This window comes from Plectropomus leopardus, chromosome 11 (assembly GCF_026936395.1).
Source record: "Plectropomus leopardus strain MGB_pleo_1.0 chromosome 11, ASM2693639v1, whole genome shotgun sequence".
Taxonomy (NCBI): Eukaryota; Metazoa; Chordata; class Actinopteri; order Perciformes; family Serranidae; genus Plectropomus; species Plectropomus leopardus.
The window spans coordinates 20,672,282-20,691,832 of NC_142186.1; the positions used below are offsets into that span (position 1 = coordinate 20,672,282).

Consider the following 19,551-nt stretch of genomic DNA (forward strand, 5'->3'; position numbering starts at 1 on the left):
TCACTGAGTGCCCGTGAAAAATATACTGAACTCAATTTAAATCAAATCAAAGTCAACTGATGTAAAACAAAACCAAATCAAAGAGTGAAAGTAGAGTAATTGTGATTGAAGACTTAATGTGATTTTAAGGATCTATATTCCTGGCCATTCCTCTAAACCAAACTGTATTTTGGGATTTGTGATCTGGCTGTAAGGGTGTTGCTAATGCAGTGATTTTGACGCTTTAATGTTGGCGATTAATGCTAATGCACTACTTTATTGGCTTGTTATCACTCATGTATTATTCTGTCACAGATTTATGAATACACTACAATTTTCTAATGAGCCATAATAAGGTTAATCAATCAGTCATTCAGTGGAGGTTTTTATACTTCTGTTACATCGTCTCCTGGCAACCACTCCTGCTGTTGTCATGGGGATTCACTGCAGGTTTGCCTTTATAAACAGGATTGTTTATGGAAACGATTGTAGAATTAGAGGTGTCTTCAGTCTAGTTGTTTGATTAGTTTTTCTTTCTGTCCCAAATGAAGGTCACGTTAACTAAATGAAAGGATAAGTCTGGAGATTTTTAAATTTTTTTATTATTGTTATCAAGTCCCATGAAACAAAAAACGAACAAAGAAATCAGTCCTACTGATGAATATCGCCTGATACTGTAACATTTATTCCTCTGTACCATAAATATCAAGTAATTGCCAAAACCATCAAAAACAAAAACTCAACTATAACCCACACTGTCACACTGTAGGATGTGACATTATGACAACGAACATTCTTTTTTTTTTTTTTTTTTTGCTAGTCGATCGCACCTGCACTATGTCTAAGCCCAGTCAACACCTGTTTTTACATATTCATGTAAATCCTGCTTCTTCAATGCCATTTTTTGAAATATATCGTCCCATTCAGATGTGCTAAAGCAGTTGCTCAGCCTTAAGTAAAACCGCTGCCTGAAATATCACAGCTCTTTAATTAGAACAACGCCTTGTAAAGGTATTTGCTACAAGGAGGGTGTTTTTATTGGTTCTGTCCACAGGTGTAATCAAAAGGTGTAATTTATCAGCTGGCACCTCTCATTCATGTGAAATACGTCTGATACGCCTCTGCAATAAAGAGAAAATTTAGGTATACCCAAGGAATTTGCTCTGCATAAAAATGTTAGCTGTTTTTTTTTTTTTAACATGAGACCAACTGCCTCGAGCCTCTAATAACACTTCTGTCTTTACTGAAAATCACGCTGGGTGAATATTAACGGCATCAGTTGCGGTGATACTATAAGTTGCCTTCAGTTTGGTTTATTATACCCATGATTCACTGAGACTTCACAGCTTAAAAAACTGTGTGATATGAAATACAGTATTTATCTACATATCCTGGTGCGGTTATGCTTTAGGAGTCTCAAAGGCCCCTAATCTACCAGCTATACAATTAAATAATACATTTACTCAAAAAAAAAAAAAAAATTACACAACCTCGGTAATCACAGCTCCCTACGATGGCTGCAGTGTGTTATTATTACTGCTTTCCTGCTGACTGGGGCCTTGGCTGAATATGACATTTGACAATTTGATCTCTCTCTCTTGGTTCAACAGAACGGCGAGGCATCACTCTTTGAGGTGAACATCCGTTACGTCGGCGGGTTGCTGGCGGCGTACTACCTGACAGGAGAGGAGGTAAGATTAATAGATGTCTGTTATCCCTCTACTCTGGTGAGATCTGCTGCTTCCTTTATCCCCAACCAACCCTGCAGTTTGAATGATGAACAGGCTGCTTTTGAGCGTGGCTGCATGTGTGTGCGTAGTACGGTGTCACCATAGTGCCTACATAAAATGATCTCTTACCACATAAGCATTTTCATGTCGCAGGCTTCCCAACCAAAACAATATCTCATTGCATGTCAGGCTACTTTTAATTAAATTTTTCATCTGGAAATGACTTTTTTAAAATTTTATATTAATGCATCCAGAAGTTGCTTTGCTCACTAAGGCAATAGTAAATGAGACCCTGTTTTGCTTGTGTAATATATAATATGTAATATTTTATTTTGATTAACACAGTGTTATACAGTTTCAGTACAATCTAGCTTTAACACATTATTTATAGAGACTTTTCCATTTATCAGACAGGACAACCTATTATCTCAAGGTAGGCATTCACGGAGTTTATTAATGGGTCCCAGCTTTTATAAAATCTCTTAATGGAGCTGTTGAAGATGCAAGTAGTTTTTTTCAGCATTTCACTTTTTAACAGTTTAATTTACACAGTTTCTTGCTCCCTTCATTATTTCAGCTATAAATACATCATATAACTACAAGGAAAAGCTGAGAGTGCAGACCTCAGGCGAGGCCAAATGCCCTATCTTGCATTGTTAACAAAAATGAAAAGAAGTGTGTGTATCAGCCTGTGATCTAGATCCACTCCATAGATGGGCTCTTCTTTAGCCCAAGTAACCTAAGTTGTAGGTTTTCCACCTCTTGAGCAAAAGGGTATGCCAAAGCCATTTTTTCCCTTTGTTTTCTCTGGTCAGGTAGCACCGATTTCCATATCTTTGTGTCTTTCTACTGCAATGACATGCCCAGATTTGTGAAAAGACCATATCTCCAGCAGTGAAATACTTGAGAATGTCACACAACCATGCTGAGCTAAACTGTCCTACGTGATCTGCTAAAAGCTGCAGAAAGCTAAAGATTACACTGTTAAGAAAATGGACAATGCAATTTTCTGCTTAAATTGTTTCACCTATTGACTCTGGGTTTGCTTCAGTTGCAATTTGTTTCCAACTCCAACAACAAAGCGTGTTAAAAGATTTCACTGCTCTGATTCAGGCTTCCCCTTCATAGCAATGGCATCTGTGGTTCATAAGTTGTGTAGTATTTTATGCAGCCCATATGCCACAGTGATAACAAACAGTGATTTCAAAAAAATAAGTTGAAGACAACATTCAGAATAGTTACATTATCCAGGAGGGTCAGCTTTTTCTGTGTTAAGAAACACTGAGGACAATTGATAAAAAACAAAAAGAAAGAAAGAAAACAATTTAAATGGTTACACAAAATTGTGAAAAACACCTTGCAACTCTAAAGGTGGGTGAGAAGGAGTGTTGTTTAGTAATTTAGGAGAGTATAGCATCAGTATAATAACTTCATTGCATTAACAGGGCTGTTGCATGACTCTGCTTATTTTAAAAATGTGTGCATTTTCAGCCTCATTCCAGTCAAGATTTCTTTTGAAAATTCTGCACTGAAAATGATCAGCCCGAAGTATACATTGCTTCTAGTCTGCTCTCATTACATTATTGTTGGAGGATGAAATTATTAATACTCAGAGGCTACAGACGAAAGCCTTGAACTGGAAGGTCATTTGGTTAAATCATTTGGGAGGTGAAGTGAATGAAAATCGCTTTTCTCTGCTGAATGAACTACCACCGTTGTGTCCTTGAAGAAGCCGCAGTGGCTCCTGTGAAACAGCTCAGTGGTCAAGTGTAAAGGCCTGTGGTTACGATGGACAGCTACCAGGTGTGAAGCTGTGAAACTTTATGAGCGTGAAGCTCGGCCTTGCCAGAGAAGAAGTATGAATACCCTGTAAACCTTGGCTGGATAAATAAAGGTTTAGAAATTGCCTGTGACAAACACACAGCACAAATGGTCCAGTTCATTATCAGTGCATTTGGAACTCACTGGAGGTCAGCGTGTCACCGTAATGAGCGTCCGCCTGTGGCAGCCTCCTGGAGCGTACACTCACCATACTCCTCGGTTGTACTGTTTTGAATGGCACTCAGTCGGAGAGGCTGAAGTCTGTGCAGAAGCAGAATTAATGGAGAGAGGATCTAGTAACATATGAACACTCAAGTCGGTTTAATGGACATTGATTTGCAGACCGAGCGAGTTGAGGGGAGAGCAGCATTAAATTGTCGACCATTGCTAGATGAGTGAAATATGAATTCACTGCTGGAGCAGAATATATTGTTGAATCCATTATTCCACATTTGCGTGCCATTAATGCCATGCAAAAATGTTCTATTTTATTCACTGGTCCATGGAAAGTTCTATATATGGCTTCGATTATGACATTTTCTATTATGAATGTGTGTGTGCGAGTGTGCAAAGAAAGATTCATCCATGAAGTCTTATCTCCTTGTGTCACACAAGGACGTTTGTGCCAACGACTCTGGGCGATAAAACACACAGCAGCTTCCTTTTGACACCTCTACATCTGTTGCCATGCTTTCACAGCTGTAATTTGTTTCCTTTGGTAGAAATGGGGAAGAATAACACATTGTTTCCTGTTAGTTCTTGGTCGGTTAGTGTTCAAACTGACTTATTGCAAACAAACCAAGAGGCGAAAACATGAAGTCATATGAACTGACAGGAGTTTATATTCTAAAGACATTAAAGTCTTAAAATACCACACATTGTGTATATATTTATCTTCCTGGTGTTCACAAGGAGCTCACAAAGAGAAAACTGATAATTAGCATTGTCAGTTGTGACTGGAGGTTGACTTTATGTGTCATATATGGGCAAGGCAGCTTTATTTGTATAGCACATTTCATACAACAGGGCGATTCAAAGTGCTTTACAGAGCTATGAAATATAAAAACATAATAAAAGATACAGATTTACAATAAAAGAGAAAAGAGGTAAGATATACAAGGCTTTTTAAATAATTTTACAGGGATACATATTTTTTTCCTCATTTTGTGCATTTTATTGGGGAGGAGCTTAAATTTAAAGAGTTGGACACAAGTTAACAAATGAATTTGCATAAATATAAACTTGGAGTTTGACTTAACCTCAATAGTAAACCTTAACCTTATCATATTAATTGCAGTAAACTTGACCGTAAGTTGAATTGAATAAATCAACCTGATGAAGGTCTGACAACCTCCCATGTACCTCTCCACAGGTATTTTGAAGATGGGTGTGCATGAGCCTCCACATTCAAGTTTCTAACTGGAATTTGAAATATGTATTTCAGTTACTTTGTAGTATTTTGTAATTGATAAACAATTTAAATACAATTTGAGTGATGCTTTAGAGAAGAGTAATTTTGTATTCTCCAGATACTCAATGATACATGAAACATCAAAAACAATGCTTCATCAAAATCTAGTATATGGCTGGATTATGTGTGAAATACTAGCAGTCATTTTGAAATGAGGGCTTTCAACTTAAACAGGAAGTGGCAACATTCACGCTAGCCTAATAGTGTTGCAAAGCTGGACCACCTGTTGCGGTCCAATCACAAACTTAAATAAAAACATATTAAAATTAAGACCAGCTCTTTTGTGTTTTTTTGCTCCATTCAACACAGCCCTCGCCTCTTCAGCTCCAGTCCCCTTAGGACTGGCTGTGCAGCCATTGGCCACTAAAAGGAGGCAAGTTCTGCCAATAATGATAGTTTGTAAAAAAAAAAATTCAATCAGCGCTGATTAATCGGCCTCTAAACCACACCAAACATGCAAACAGGAAAATGCATCAGTCAGTTGGAACCCAATCAAACGTCTGAAAGCAAACCGGATGATCATCTTTTCTTGCAGTCCTTTCTTCCTCTCACCAAACGTAACACATTATTTTTGTTATTAGTGTTTTCATCTATCTCTGTTACTAGCTAAGTTTTGCTCAGATGGCTGCAGTTCTTTCCTTTGCGTTTGGACTTTCTCACGTTTACAATGCACTTTCTTATGAGATGGAGCAGGTCGTCTCAGTTTCCTGACAGACGTATCAAGACCCTTTACCCCGGCGCAGTTATCCATCACATGGCTCACTTGTGTGTTCTCTGTGAAGGGTCCCTGCAAGCGAGATTTATAGCTACCTGAACCCCCTCCCCTCTAACTCACCCATTAGGATCTTTTCCTCTGAGTCTGCTGCTCTGTCCGAATGATAAAACCAACAGATTGAAGGTCTGTCGCTGCTGCAGAGACTTAAATCAACCAAGATACAGCGTGAGAGACTATTATGAGATTGTGGATCCAGTTTGACCAGAGGACATTGGGCAGCTGGTGCCACTGTAAATGATTGCTGGGGAGCGGGTGCTGATTATGGCTCCTTGTGGGATGCAGTTTGCTAGCGAAGTGCTCGGAGCAGAACTGGAGCAACACCTGACCATTAATAACCTCCTGTTGTTTTGACCGTGTGTGTGTTGTGTTTATGTGTATTTTCTTGGTGCCCCGGAAGGATCGTGGTTAGTCTTTATGGAAGCAGTCCCCGGGTTGAACGTCTTGTTCAATCGAGTCTGGCGGCTGCTACTTCTGTCGCTCTGTCATCATTCACCGTCACACACTTTTAGCCAGGCCAAACTGCCTCTCACAGAGGTGGCAATTACAGTAGTTCAGGTGTTGGATGTGCTTGTTCCTCTGTTATGAGCCCACCTGTAAGGCCATTTGTCACCACCTTCAGGTGGCATTACTGGTGTCTCTGTTGATTGTTTTTTTGATTAATTGTTTAATCATTTAGTCTATTAAAAGTCAGAAAACTGTAAAAAAAAAATGGTACTAAATTTGCCCAGACCCCAACATGATTATTCTGCTGCCAGCAGTTGGTTTCAATTGAACTTCCTGTTGCTAGTAGCAACCACCACTGGCACAGATGTGGAGCAGTTAGAGTTTAAAGATGCTTTCAGACAGTGAGCTGTTGCTAACAACTGCTAACAGACTAGCCAGCTGGGAGCAAGCTGCCACCAGTCAGTCATAATAGCTCTCCAGGGCTAACTGACAGTAAGCAAGCTCTTTACATGTAGTCCACACCTTTTATTTAAAAAATATATTTGCACATTCAATTCCTGTCTCTTATAGAAACAGGCCTGTTACCATTCCTGTTGTTGGGAGGCAGTCTATACTCTGACAGAGGAACAGATTGGCTTGTCAAAGTTTACAAAAGTTGTTCCTGATGCATTAAAGAAAAGATTTACTCCCCTTTGTTTCTTTGCTTTAATTGGAATTTGATCTAATTTTTTAGAGGGGTGTTTCACACTCAATTTCTGTGCGATGTGTGATATTTTGTATTATGACCTTTGCGTTACTGTTTTGTTCCCTATTAACTTTTTTCTATGTATTTATTGAATTCTTTAATAACATGTTTGAACATCCTGGGTGCTTTCGATCCTGGGTGTTCAACAAAGTGCATGAACCCCAGGGGGTCAATTCAATTCAATTTTATTATTTGTCCCAAGTGTAAAACATAAAAAAAAAATTAAAAAAAATAACTGCAGGAGGTGCTGCCAAATTACCTTTTGGTTATTTAATTAAGGTTTTTTGTAATTATTTTTTTTTCCAAGAGTAAAATGTGTCCTAATATGCACATTAACATTTAACATATTAATAGCAGGGATGAAGTGGCCTTTTTATAAAACCTATTTAGTTTACAGTAAACAACATTAATGTTACCCGTTAATCCTTGTGCAGTCATGTGAGCTAGCTAATGCTAAATCACCAAACAGCGTCTTTTTTCCCCCCCACATATTAACCGTTCAGCGGCATTATTCCCAGTATTGCAAGTGTTTGGACATTTTTAGAGCCACATTGGATCGTTTTCCAACTTTTTTGAGTAACAGACCTTGACATCCACTTCAGAAAACACAGGTAACAGTGCAGAGGGTGAGGCTAACGCACCTTGCCATGCTACAACTGCTGCTGACTTAACAGCTACAGGCAAGCACGAACTAGAGAACACCTGAAAATATTCAGAGAATTGTTTTTAGTCCACCTCAACTCTATTATATTAGTCGGGCGTCCCTGCTCTGTCTTGGCCTGAAAACACATTTAAAAACCTTGGTCAAGATTATTAAGCACACCTGCCATCATAAAACTGTGGTTTCAGCTTTTCAGACATTTTGACCTAACGTATAGATCCAAGTGGGACTGAAACACTGTCTCCATTAAACTTTTGTGGGATGGATTAAAGGTGCAGGGGTTACTTTCTTCCTTGCTGTTTTTTGATAGCTTTGCACCTATGTGATGTGCATGCAATTATTCTGCCTTAACAGATTTGCTTTCCTCCCACCCCCATTTGTTTTCCAATATTGTTTTCACAGTTTCACGGTTTCCTCAGTGCTATCTTTAACCTGTATTGGAAGTGTGTTTTGCTCGCAGCTGTGCACTTGCATGCTAAGATACATACAATTTGTCAGCCCAACAGTCCCAAACCCTGAAATATCCACTGCAAAATAATATAAAAAAGAAAAAGATACGAGGGAAGCTGGAACCAATAAATGTTTTTGCTTGATTAGAATAAAATATTTAGTAGATCATTAAAAATGTTATCAAATCATTCTATATTGATTAATTTAAAAAGAAATCTACATTATCTACTTTGCATTTTTCCTCAAACATCAACATTTTCATATACCCATGCTCCTGTGTGTTGATCATATAGGAACATCTCTTTTATTGGAATCCGCTTGTGTTCAGTTCTGTCTCCATACCTACATGTGCAATATCATATGCATGTCTTTTTTTAGGTGCCTGTGCATATTCCATGAGCCCCTCTTTTCACCTTCATATAGTAACATGCGTGTTTGTACAGTATGTCAATGCGACCTCAATTTCTCCACCGCGTGCCTACGTGCAGTCGTCTGCGTGCGAGGAGTGTGTTTCATTCGTCAGTGTCCACTTATATGCATATAAATGTGTGTGGTGGTGGTGGTGGTGAGACCTTGTTGTGTCGTCCCCCTTCCCTTAGCGAGAACAGAGAACAGTGAAGGGAAAAAGAGAAGGAGGGTGAATTCAATCAGTCTTGTGTGAAAATTGCCCGTGGGCTGAGCCGAAGCAGCAGGGAGAGAGGGAGGCAGCAGCCGGCAGAGGAGAAGAAAGACGTGTGTTCATATGCTCATCAGAAAATGTGAGAGTGCATGAGGAGGTGATACAGGGAGGCAGGAGGAGTGGAGGGAAGAGTTAGTGAGTACAAAGACAGAAAGAAAACGAGGATACCATAAGAATTATTCCCAGAGGGGGACAAAGCGTTCAAAGAAAAATTCATATCCTTTAATACTGTGCTATTCAGTCATACAATATAATTAGTATGACAATCCAGGGCTACTTTTTTGAGATACAGAGGTTAAAAGTTTTATAGCACAGACAAAAATTGTTTCTGAATTATCTGTTCAGAAAAAACATGTGTTAACAGTAAAGAGTGTTCTCTAGTGGTGTCTGCACTAAAAACTATGTACATAGTCAAATCTGATTTGTCAAGTTATGCCGATTGCTGCTAATCGTCAAATCTTGTTTTGCTTTTTTTAAAAATCAATTTTTTGTTTGTTTGTGTTTAGCTATTGATCCATATTCTTATTTGCGACATTAGTTTGTGTTTTTTTCCACACCCCACAAAAGAGCTAAAACGTCCAATTAAATAGTTTGTCCTCTTGACTTGGCATAAGAATTTATTTGATAATCATGTTCCATCCAGGTCTGTTGTGTATCAGAGATGTTTATATGTGTACGTGTGTGTGCGCACACGCCTCTGTGTGTGTGTGTGTGTGTGTGTGTGTGTGTGTGTGTGTGTAGGTGCTGCATTGGCGCTGCCCTCAGTACTGAAAAGGGAACAGAAGAGATCGATAAACAGAACATGTCACTTAGTTTGGTTCCTGCTTGCTTTCTGTGGTTGTAAAAACAACTTTTAACTTTCTCTTAGACACAGAGAGAGAGAGAGCTACATTCTCATCTAAGTGCTCTGATTAATGGATCAGTACCAAAATTATCTATCATTTATAGGGAGAAACCAACAAAATCTATGAAAAATCAGACATTAAGCACCCCCATTTATCCCGAATAGAATGATTCTTTGTTTCATAACCACATTTTCCCACAACTGTAATGATTTCAACGACTATTCAGGTAATGTTTTCCAGTAGATTTACATTTAACTTCAACTGTAAAAGACAACATCTACATCTAATAGATGGGCAGCTGACTGGAAAGTGAAACCAACTGTAATTTCACTTGCTCACTGCTCACTAATAAGTGCGTTTTTGCAAACTTTTTGTTGTAGTGAAAGACAAGCCCAAAGTTTAAGGTTTAACAGTAAGAAACTTTTCTGGCTGCTCTAAAAGAGTAAATCCTCCTGACTGTAGCTGCAGAGAAATCCTTGAGCCAGTCGGGACTGTATTTGTAGGACATAGATATAAAGATGCCACTCCAATGTGTCGACTCTGATATTGGATATTTGAGGTCATGGACTCTTGCTGACGCTCTGTTTTCTCCCAAAGAATCATATCTTGTTGCTTCGCCTTTCAACTTTGGTTAGCAATGTTTGATATGATTAATCCCCATCTCCATTTGCTAGCTTTTGGAATTAATGAAAGTGTTCAATATAATACTTTCAGAGTAGTGAGGACTGTTGACGGACATAAGTTTGACAACTTTAGAAAATATTTAAATATAAAATCAGACAAACTTAATGACAGAGTTATTTTGCTTAAATATTGCTACACTATTAATGTAACTGTATTTAGACCAAAGGACTTAACATTTGCATCCTGGCCTGTCTGCACTACCTGCACCACCTCCCCCATACTTTTCCTCTATGAAGATATAACTTTATTGTTGTCAAAGACACCAGTTCTCTGGTCATTGTATAGTACAAATATGTCACCCACCAGCATGTAGCATGGCAGTGAAATAGTTATTTAGCCAACAACTTGAATAATATGGGGCAGCTGTAGCTCAGCAGGTAGAACGAGTCATCCATTAATCACAAGATTGATGGTTTGATCCCCGACTCCTCATGTCCACACGTCAAAGTGTCCTTGGGTGAGACTCTAAACCTCAAATTGCTGTGGAAGAGGAAGGTAAGACAGAAAATACTGGGGAAAAAAAAGCTGGATTTATTCCGTACTTTGTCAAAAGATGGTGATTGGTCTTTTTAGAGTTCCCAGGTACTGACTGCTGCTTGTTTGGCCAGCGACAATCCATCAGCCAGGCACAATTTTGAATGATTTTTTTTTCCTCTGCTCGCATCTCAGGAGTTTTCAACTGCAGTTCTCCTGTTGTAGAGAAGCAGGATCCCACATCAGGTGATGATAGATAGCTGTCATTCCCCTGTATATAACAGACATGTGAGTGCACATGCACATATTTTATTTATACATATAAACAGCCCGAGACTCCCTCAACACATATACAGAATATGTAACAAAGACCTTTGCACACCAACCAATACACTTATAAAAAAAAACCGTTAAGCTCAGAAATCTTGCACTCTGAGTCTGATTCTATATATTGTTCTATTTATTGTGACAATTTGCAGTCTGAGACAAAATGAACAGATGCATTTGCTCCTCTGCTTCTCTCCACTGGAGTTAACCTTCCTCGCTGTCGCCACTCTCTGCCCACGTCTTGCATTTGGCACCTAAAGAGGCTGAGCTTTCCTCCCTCTCTGTGTCCAGTCCACATTGTCAGTCTTTCTTTGTCTGTGTCTTCATCCTCTATTACATCCTCCTGCTCATCATCATCATCCACCTGAATAATACTATCTGACCTGTTGAAAGGAGGCTGAGTTATGAAATGATACAGTGTGCCCTATTCCTCTCTCTTGTTTCAGATGTCTGCATCAGTCACAGATTAGATCCATAGTTTCTTTACTGCTTCTTGGTCAAACAACTTTCTGAAGGTTTTCAATGGTTGTAAGAGAAATGCAGAAAGTATAAAGATTTTGGAGTCAATATAATTGACACAGTGTGAGGTAATATTAATTTTAAATGTACCACAATTTCTGGAAAAAAATATAGACTCCATGCACAAAGGCCTTTAGTTTGTTGTAGGCTTTTTGACTGTAGGATAACAGTTGTATGGTATGTAAACAGATCTTGCAGGTCAAGCAGACTAGAACAAAAAAGCTCAGCTAATAATAGTATGAAGTCTGAACATGTAAAATTACGTACTGATAATATTTCAACTTCTAAATATTCCAGTAGTGTGCATGTTTTATGCGTAGATTGGTATTTGACCTATAGATGAATTATTCATTTTCATATTTACATTTTTGTGGTCAAACAAAAATGCCAAATTAAAGGTGTTGTTTGTAACTCTGGAGAACTAAAGTCAATTGTTGATTCCCATTCTCAGGTTATCACATACTGATGATTTGGTTTGTAGTCAGACTGAACCAACAACCCAAAGTGTCGTTTTTGACAACCTGGGAATGACACTCGACAGTCATCTGTCTTCCTCCAGAGTATCGTACAGCACCTTTAGGTGGAATATGTTTTTGAAAATGTAAATTTTCTCGGGGAAGGGCCTTTAGACCCCCCCGTGTAATTGGTCCTCTTCTATGTGCGACGGACTATTTCTGCCCATGAAAGATGCACAGAGGCAGAGTTGAAGAAAGACAGACAGATGGAGAAGAGAGCAAAGAGGCAAATAGGCAGATAGGGAACACAAGCAGAGACAAAGGAAGGAGAGAAAGAAAAATGTAAAGCCAGAGAGGGAGGCGAGGGGAAAAATAAAAGAAATACCATGAAGGAAAGATACACCATAGAGAGAGAGGGGTATATTCATTGTATATGATTGGTAGCCACCACATCATGACCTTAATTTTACCCTTTAAAACCTCTTTAAGCCAACAAAAAAGGTCAAAGCACTTATTTTAAAAACAAACTACACAGCGACTCATGTCAATGTCTTCTGAGAATTGAAATGCTGTTGTGGTTTTCCCGTGAGGATATAAACCATTCCTTCATTTGTTACCTGCTTACTTTTATTCGGGGTCAATCGCATTTATGCCTATAACAGGTTCTTTGGTCCTCAGTTCACTGCTTTAGATGTTTCCGAGAACTTTTAGTAAATGTTCGGGATCAAATGCTTAAGGCCATGACTCTTACACTAAAGTACTGTGACATTCCTGGTTTGTTTTCATCTCTTCTAAAGTTCATAAACTTTAATCTTTGTCTGTGGCCTGTAGGTTTCTTTTTAAAATCTTCTGGCATCCTATAAATATCATTTGCAATGTTTCTTTGTGAGAGAATGTGGTGGGTAAGGGGTTTAGTGTTTTGCACCAGTCCATGTTGTTTTGCCTTTAATTTGGGTGACCCACTTCTGTCTCCAAATATGGTTTTATTTTGGGTCATAACACAGGAGAGTGCTCACACACAGACAATATGAATATCAGACATATCACACTGAGAAAAATGCAGTAAATTGTAAACTCCTCTCAGAGATGACAGTTTCTTTATCCATCTCTATTTGGATGTTTTTCTTTCTGTCACAGCATCATTAAGTCGCATCATTAAGTGCCGAGGGAAACTTGGTTGTCATGTTAGTTTGCAGTGTGTGCGCTGAATGCATTAATGGAGGAGCAAAGTTTGTTCTTAGACTGAATGATTTGACCTTTCCTCGCCTGCTTGAGAGGACTGCATTGAGCAAATTGATATTCATAACACAGCTAATGTTGATCAGCATGTCTCAGGACTCAATCACAACCTGATACGCAGGAATAATATGAAAATTATCTGTCTCTGTACGTGAGCCTGCACATCTGTTTTTGTCTCTTATTCTTACAGCGTCTCAAGAAAAAAAACAAACTCCAGACATTTTCCGCAGTAATGCAGCTGAGTTCAAAAGGGGTGATACTCTGTTTTTTTTACTTTTTATAATTTATATGTTTAAAAAAGCCCCTTTCCCGCTGCACAAAAACCCACTAACTAACATCTGACTTTTGTTTGTAATTGGAAAGCTTACAACTGGCATTTATGCCAGCGTCGAATGACCCTGCAGTGGTTGCGGGTATTTTTCGACTCCGACCGGTAGTGACAGGAACACAACAACCGGTTGAACACGCTAGCTTTAGCTCCTTTACCTAAACCCCAGTCTTTAAAAAAAAAAAACAAACTACATGCCTGTGTCAATTTTGGTGGAAAAGGGGTGTATTGTCATAAACGCAACATGTTTTTAATGTTTTTGAAAATTCTGTGAAGGTGGTATTTTAATTTTTTAAAAATATTTTATAAAATCTTCTGGGCTTCATTCTACTATAGTGCATGGTGGGATATTGATCAGTGAAGTTGCATTTTTTTTTAAATTTCTCACAGCTGAGCTTTTCTTGTTGCCTCTTTGAAATATTGTGTTAAAATCTGTCAATATGACTACACTGTATTGGGGAGGGGTTGCGCACTAGACAGTAACCCCAGATTTTCAAAAACTCCCATGAGATTTCATATTCCAGGTGTCAAGATATCATTTGATCGTGCTTTTTTGTGCCCAACCAGACCTCAACAACAGCACTGTAAATCACCAATCTGCACCTTCATCACATTTGATTATTTTATTCTTTTATTTTCAGCTTCCATACAAACAACCAAAAAAAACTGCCTCATATGAGATAACAACTGAGTTAAAAACAAAAGACTCGAGACAGTAGAACTAAAATTGTCAGCAGTTGTCAGCAGTAAGGTTGCTGACAACAATAACTTCAAGAAAAACAGGTTGTCTTTTTCAACATCTTCACTCTTCTCCTCCATGTTTGCCCAAATCATTTTACCTAGAGCAGCTGGATTTGGGAGATTACCTGAGAATCCAGTCCTGATTTGTTTCATAGCCTGTCCTGAATAGCTCCTATGGTAGAAGCAATATTGCCAAATCTCCACCAGTGGACACATTTTTACCTATTACACCATCAAATCGCCTAACCCTACAACTGTAAGTATATACACCATGATTTACACAAAGAATTGTAGAGATGCTACCTCTTCTATAGATATTTAACATGACCCTCTTGTCCTGTAGCCAGCTGACCCTGTGGTTGGTTGCTTGAGTCTTTGCTTGAAGTCACTGGACTGTTTCTCACATTGAACATTTTGCTCAGTATCACATCAAACTTCTCCTTAAAGATAATTTCATTCCTGGTACTCTGTGGTGATTCTGTACCTCCCGCTCCAGGACATCACAGTGCTCTGACACAGAGCACTCTGCTTTTAAAAGAACAGTCAATTTGCTTCGTCATGACTGATGCCAGGCCCTGTCACACCTTCTGGTAATGTTTCATCCTAATTTGACCTAATTTCCTACCACGCTCCAGTTGCACCATTTGCTCCTGGCCACATTATTACCCAAATGTCAGCTGCCTGGCCATATGCACCTGCACCATGCGGCGGTTACTGTGTGCTTTGTACTGTGTGCTTTGTACTGTGTGCTGCTGATTCACAGACATAATGTGATTTTTAACAAATTGTTTGCAGAAGCACCTGAGTGCAATTACATCTTATTCATCTCTTTTTATCAGCTTGGTGGGGCTGTGTTTTCAGATTTCATGCAGATTTGTAGCTTGGCCAATTTAAAAGGCTGCACTGCATGCATTGTTTGCTTTGAAGGTATCTCACGTTATGCCTCAATTTAGTTTCTGATTCCTGCAGCAGGTCCCTGATAGTGTTACAGCTGCTCTGATATCTCTTGGACTCTCTCGTTGAAAAAAACAAACCCAAAAAACATTGTTCAAAATCATTAAGGCAGGATTTTTCCTGTGGCCCAGAAATCCAGTTCAATATTCATACTGCACAAGTCTGATTGTGGTTAACTTTCCCTGTTTGAGCTTAAGCAGCCAATGAAAGCCTTTTGTGTCTGTCTGCTGCTACTCATCTCTTTCCCATCACCCACTACAGCAGACAGCTGCAGAGAAATTATATCATCCTCCCTGCTGTGACCGTGTGTCCATGTGGAAAGGGTTAGGTTGTAGTGGAGATAAATTCATGCCAGGTGATTTATTTTTTCTACAGTACAGTTGGTTACTGTATATGGGGAGCCAGTTGAATAAATCTGAGCCTCAGACGTCCAGCGGGTGGTGATATTAATCAGAGTGTGCATGGAGAGGATCGCTTTTCAGCCAGCCTTTAGGGAGAGACAGGGATATACTCTGCTGCCAGTTGAAGGGTACGGTGCCTTTTCTGACACCCTGTCCCCCATCACACCGCACTGTCTCTTATATAAGCCATGCTGAGAGGCAAAGAAAAATGGGAAAATGAAGTCTGCTTAAAATGAGAGATATACGGTTTAGTCTGTGCAGGTGGGTAAAATTGTAGATAGAGATGATATAGTGTGTGGACAATGCTGAGTATGCGTGTATGGCGATAGATGAAGAGGAGTGCTTCTTGTGATTTAAAGGAGTGTGTGATATACTGAGTTTAATGAGTTTGTCATGCTGCCATCTCAAATATATAGAAGCTCCACTTTAAACATTACCAAATTAGGGATAGTGACTGTGATTGTTCTGTGTCTCTAGCCGTGCTAACAGCATCGCTCTGTGAATAGCAGTGTCTGGTCCTGACTGATATATCTCAATATTGCAATGACATTTTTTTTTAGATATACGAGAGCCGCGTAAGTTAACCTGTATGAAATTTGGTCATCTCAGGTTAATTTAGAGTCATACAATGCTGCAAATCTAATGGTGTTCCCATCAGTCTCAGTACTTTGTCTTTAGTGCTAATTCACAACAAATAGCATGCTGTGACACTAATCTAATGCGAACACAGAATCATTATACCTGCTAATCATCAGCATAGTACCATTGTCATTGTTAGCGTGTTCACATGCTGACATTAGCGTTTTGCTCAAAGTACCGTCATGTGAAAGTACAGCCTAACAGAGCTGCCAAAATGGCTGTAGTGTTGACTTTTTGTCTTGTTAACAGGGTTAGCTCTGCCAGCACTGCTGCCATTGTCTAGCTCTGTTTATCAAGTTAGCACCATTCTGCCACCTTTATATTAAAGCCATATCCTTAAAACTAAAAATGAATTTTAGCTTCTTAAATGTGAATATTTTCTGGTTTCTGTACTCCTCTACCACAATAAAATAAATATATTTGGGTTGTAGACAAATATGGCATTTGAGGACATCATCTTGAGCTTTGGAAAACAGAGATCAACATTTTTCATCATTTTCTGACATTTTATAGACCAAATAACTAATAGTTTAATCAAGAAAATAATAGACAGATAAATAGACAATAAAGTTAATAGTTAGTTGCAGCCCTGGAGTCACAACCGGGTTTAAATATAATCATTTTCTTCATATAGCTCAGTTTCTTTTTTAATGTATCTTAGCCCTTCATAGATCTTGTAAACTGTAAATACCATGCATTTCCTTTTAGTTGCAACTGGCACTCATGTCAAACTCACTTACTATTCCTTGAATACCATGAGGCTTGCCCTCTGCAACTGTTAACTAATTAAGGATTTTTCTGCTTTGCATAAATAAAACTGAAATGCATTTACACAAAGTGTGGTGGTTCAAACTCTAATTATTGTACAATAGCTTCAACACTGGAGTCTGGGAAAATAAAATAGAGCAGTAAGTAAGCCTGAACTCACACCTGCACGCTTGTGTTTTGTTGCAGTTTGTATGTGCTCTGATACCTATGTGTGAGCAATGGCTGCCTTTGCATTTTATCTTGTTTGTTGTCCTTTTGCTGAAGAGCCGAAAAGTGGCCTTGGAAAAAATTTCATTTCCTCAGATCAAACTGGATCATCATAATCGCAGGGTAACCTGCCACGCTCTGTAGTCCCTGCCGCAGGCTTAACCGTGAAAGGAAAGCTCCCTTTCCCAAACCCTCATTCTGCTCTGTGTACAAACACCTAATCCCATTTGTGCAGAGTTAGAATAACTGTGCTCCGCTCCACTCGTACACCTTTCAGTTTTATTATGGAATTAAGCGGCACTGAGTAAGAACAACATCTCATAACCAGCAGCTGACACATCTTGCATTATGGCTTGTTCAAATGTTGTATGCATCAGAGTGTGCGGCTTAGTTAATATTTGATTGTGTGTTGTAGAGTTGGGTAATAATAACTCACTCACTGAATGAACTGTCACTCAAATATAAGCTAGCAGCATGTTTGCCAAAACTGCGGCCACGCCGAGCCTCCAAGGTTTCTGTGGCTGCTTGGATTATTGCATGATCACGAAGAGTGCTAATAGTGTTTTTACACTGTTAAAAAACACAGGAGCTTTACTTATACTGATGTGTCCCCACTTCCTCTCAATCAGTCTATTAGTTTTCTTCCTGTATAAACCCTTCAATTAGTCTTTTTTTTTGGCTGTACATTCTTGCTGGAGTAATTGGACTCAGCCTGGAGGAGCTTTGGCACAGACCCAAATGAGCCCAAACCTCAATAGAAGCCCTGTTGAGAGACTGATGAAATTTGGGTGTTTTTTTTTTTTTTTTTTTCCTTTTCACAAGTCACGCAAGTCAGCAAGGACCAGGCCAAACAAATCAAATCCAGGAGATCATTAGGCTGTTCTTAATGATGTCAGCCTTGTGGCATCCAGGCCTTTTCATTCAGACTTTGCACAGCTCGCAGTCCCAGGGCCTTATTTATAAGCTTCAGTGCTCCTCTCTGTCCATGTGCAATTAAAGCAGAGAAAGAGCCTTTTCATGCCTCTGAGGATGAACTCAAGACATGTGAAGAAAATCCAACTATTCAATGCATACTTCTGATTGACAGCAGGCACAAAGAAATTCAGAACTTCATCGAGCTCTTTCACCTAAGGCAAGGATTGCATTTGGTTGTTTTTCAGCCCTCAAAGACACAAGAATTTGATTTAGTAAAAGAGGCTCCATTATTGCATCAGTACACTTTACGGCATAATTTAAGGGGTCAGCGAGCCGGCTTCTAACAGGGAAAGTATCGATCCCGGTGGTTGCTTTGGTTGCAATTAATGTCATCCTGCAGATGGAGAGAGTCTTTGTGTGGTGGGACTGGTGGCCAGTTTGTCACTAGAGAGGTTGAAAGACTTTGTGATGCATACAGATCGTGTAATTTACAATAAAACAAAGACAGGAAGAAATAAAAAGAATACACTTTTTGCTTTTTAGATTATGTGGGGTGCTTTTTTGCCTTTATAACAGGTTGGAGACACCCAGCCTACGCTGCCTGTGTGAGCAGAAACTGTGTGTTGTGGAACCTGTTGTTTTTTATTTTGGCTCACATGTTAACAGGTTAGAGCAGCTGCACTGCTCGCGTGAGCAGAACTGCTCAGGCACTGCACCACTGCTGCTCAGCTGCGGCTCGGTTGTGGTACATCTAAAGCAGTGGTTCCCAACTGGTCCTGTCATAGGGTCCAGATTTCTCCTTATTCATTTGTTCAAGGTCCACACATAATACGTTACCACATATTCAGTTTTATTTCACAAAATGTAAACAACACGTTCACCTCAGAAATTAAACATATTGCAAGAATAAAGAGAAACAGTGTTCTCATAAAATAAATAAGAACTCTGTCCAGTACATACACAGTACGTCATAATAAAGTGTTTTTTGCAAACTTGACATGTTCATGGGTCACTTACAGTCCATTCAGAATGGACATGGACTCACTTTTAGATCCCCACCCACCAGTAGAGAGCCACTGATCTAGAAAATAGGAGTTTCACCAGTTTTTAAGTGTGATGCACACAATTTAGCAAAAATAGAGAGTATCAATGGTGTTTTGATGCCACCTTGCACTACAGTTTCAATGTCTATATCTGTCACAGACATGAAAAAATTTAAATATTTATGCTTACACTCAACCTTTCCTGTTTGCCTTACATAATAAAAGCTCTCCGACAATGTTTCTGTTGACGCAATCCC

At 39.1% G+C, this 19,551-nt stretch overlaps 1 protein-coding gene across 2 annotated transcripts in view; it reads left to right on the plus strand.

The window, feature by feature from the left end:
* The window catches only part of LOC121945100 (mannosyl-oligosaccharide 1,2-alpha-mannosidase IA), a 243,061-nt gene that overhangs the window by 162,972 nt on the left and 60,538 nt on the right, over nt 1-19,551 (plus strand). For both annotated transcript variants that reach the window (XM_088084268.1, XM_042489125.2), the window contains exon 4: nt 1,590-1,670. In XM_088084268.1, coding sequence (XP_087940394.1) covers nt 1,590-1,670 — 81 coding nt within the window. The remainder of the gene's footprint in view (nt 1-1,589; nt 1,671-19,551) is intronic.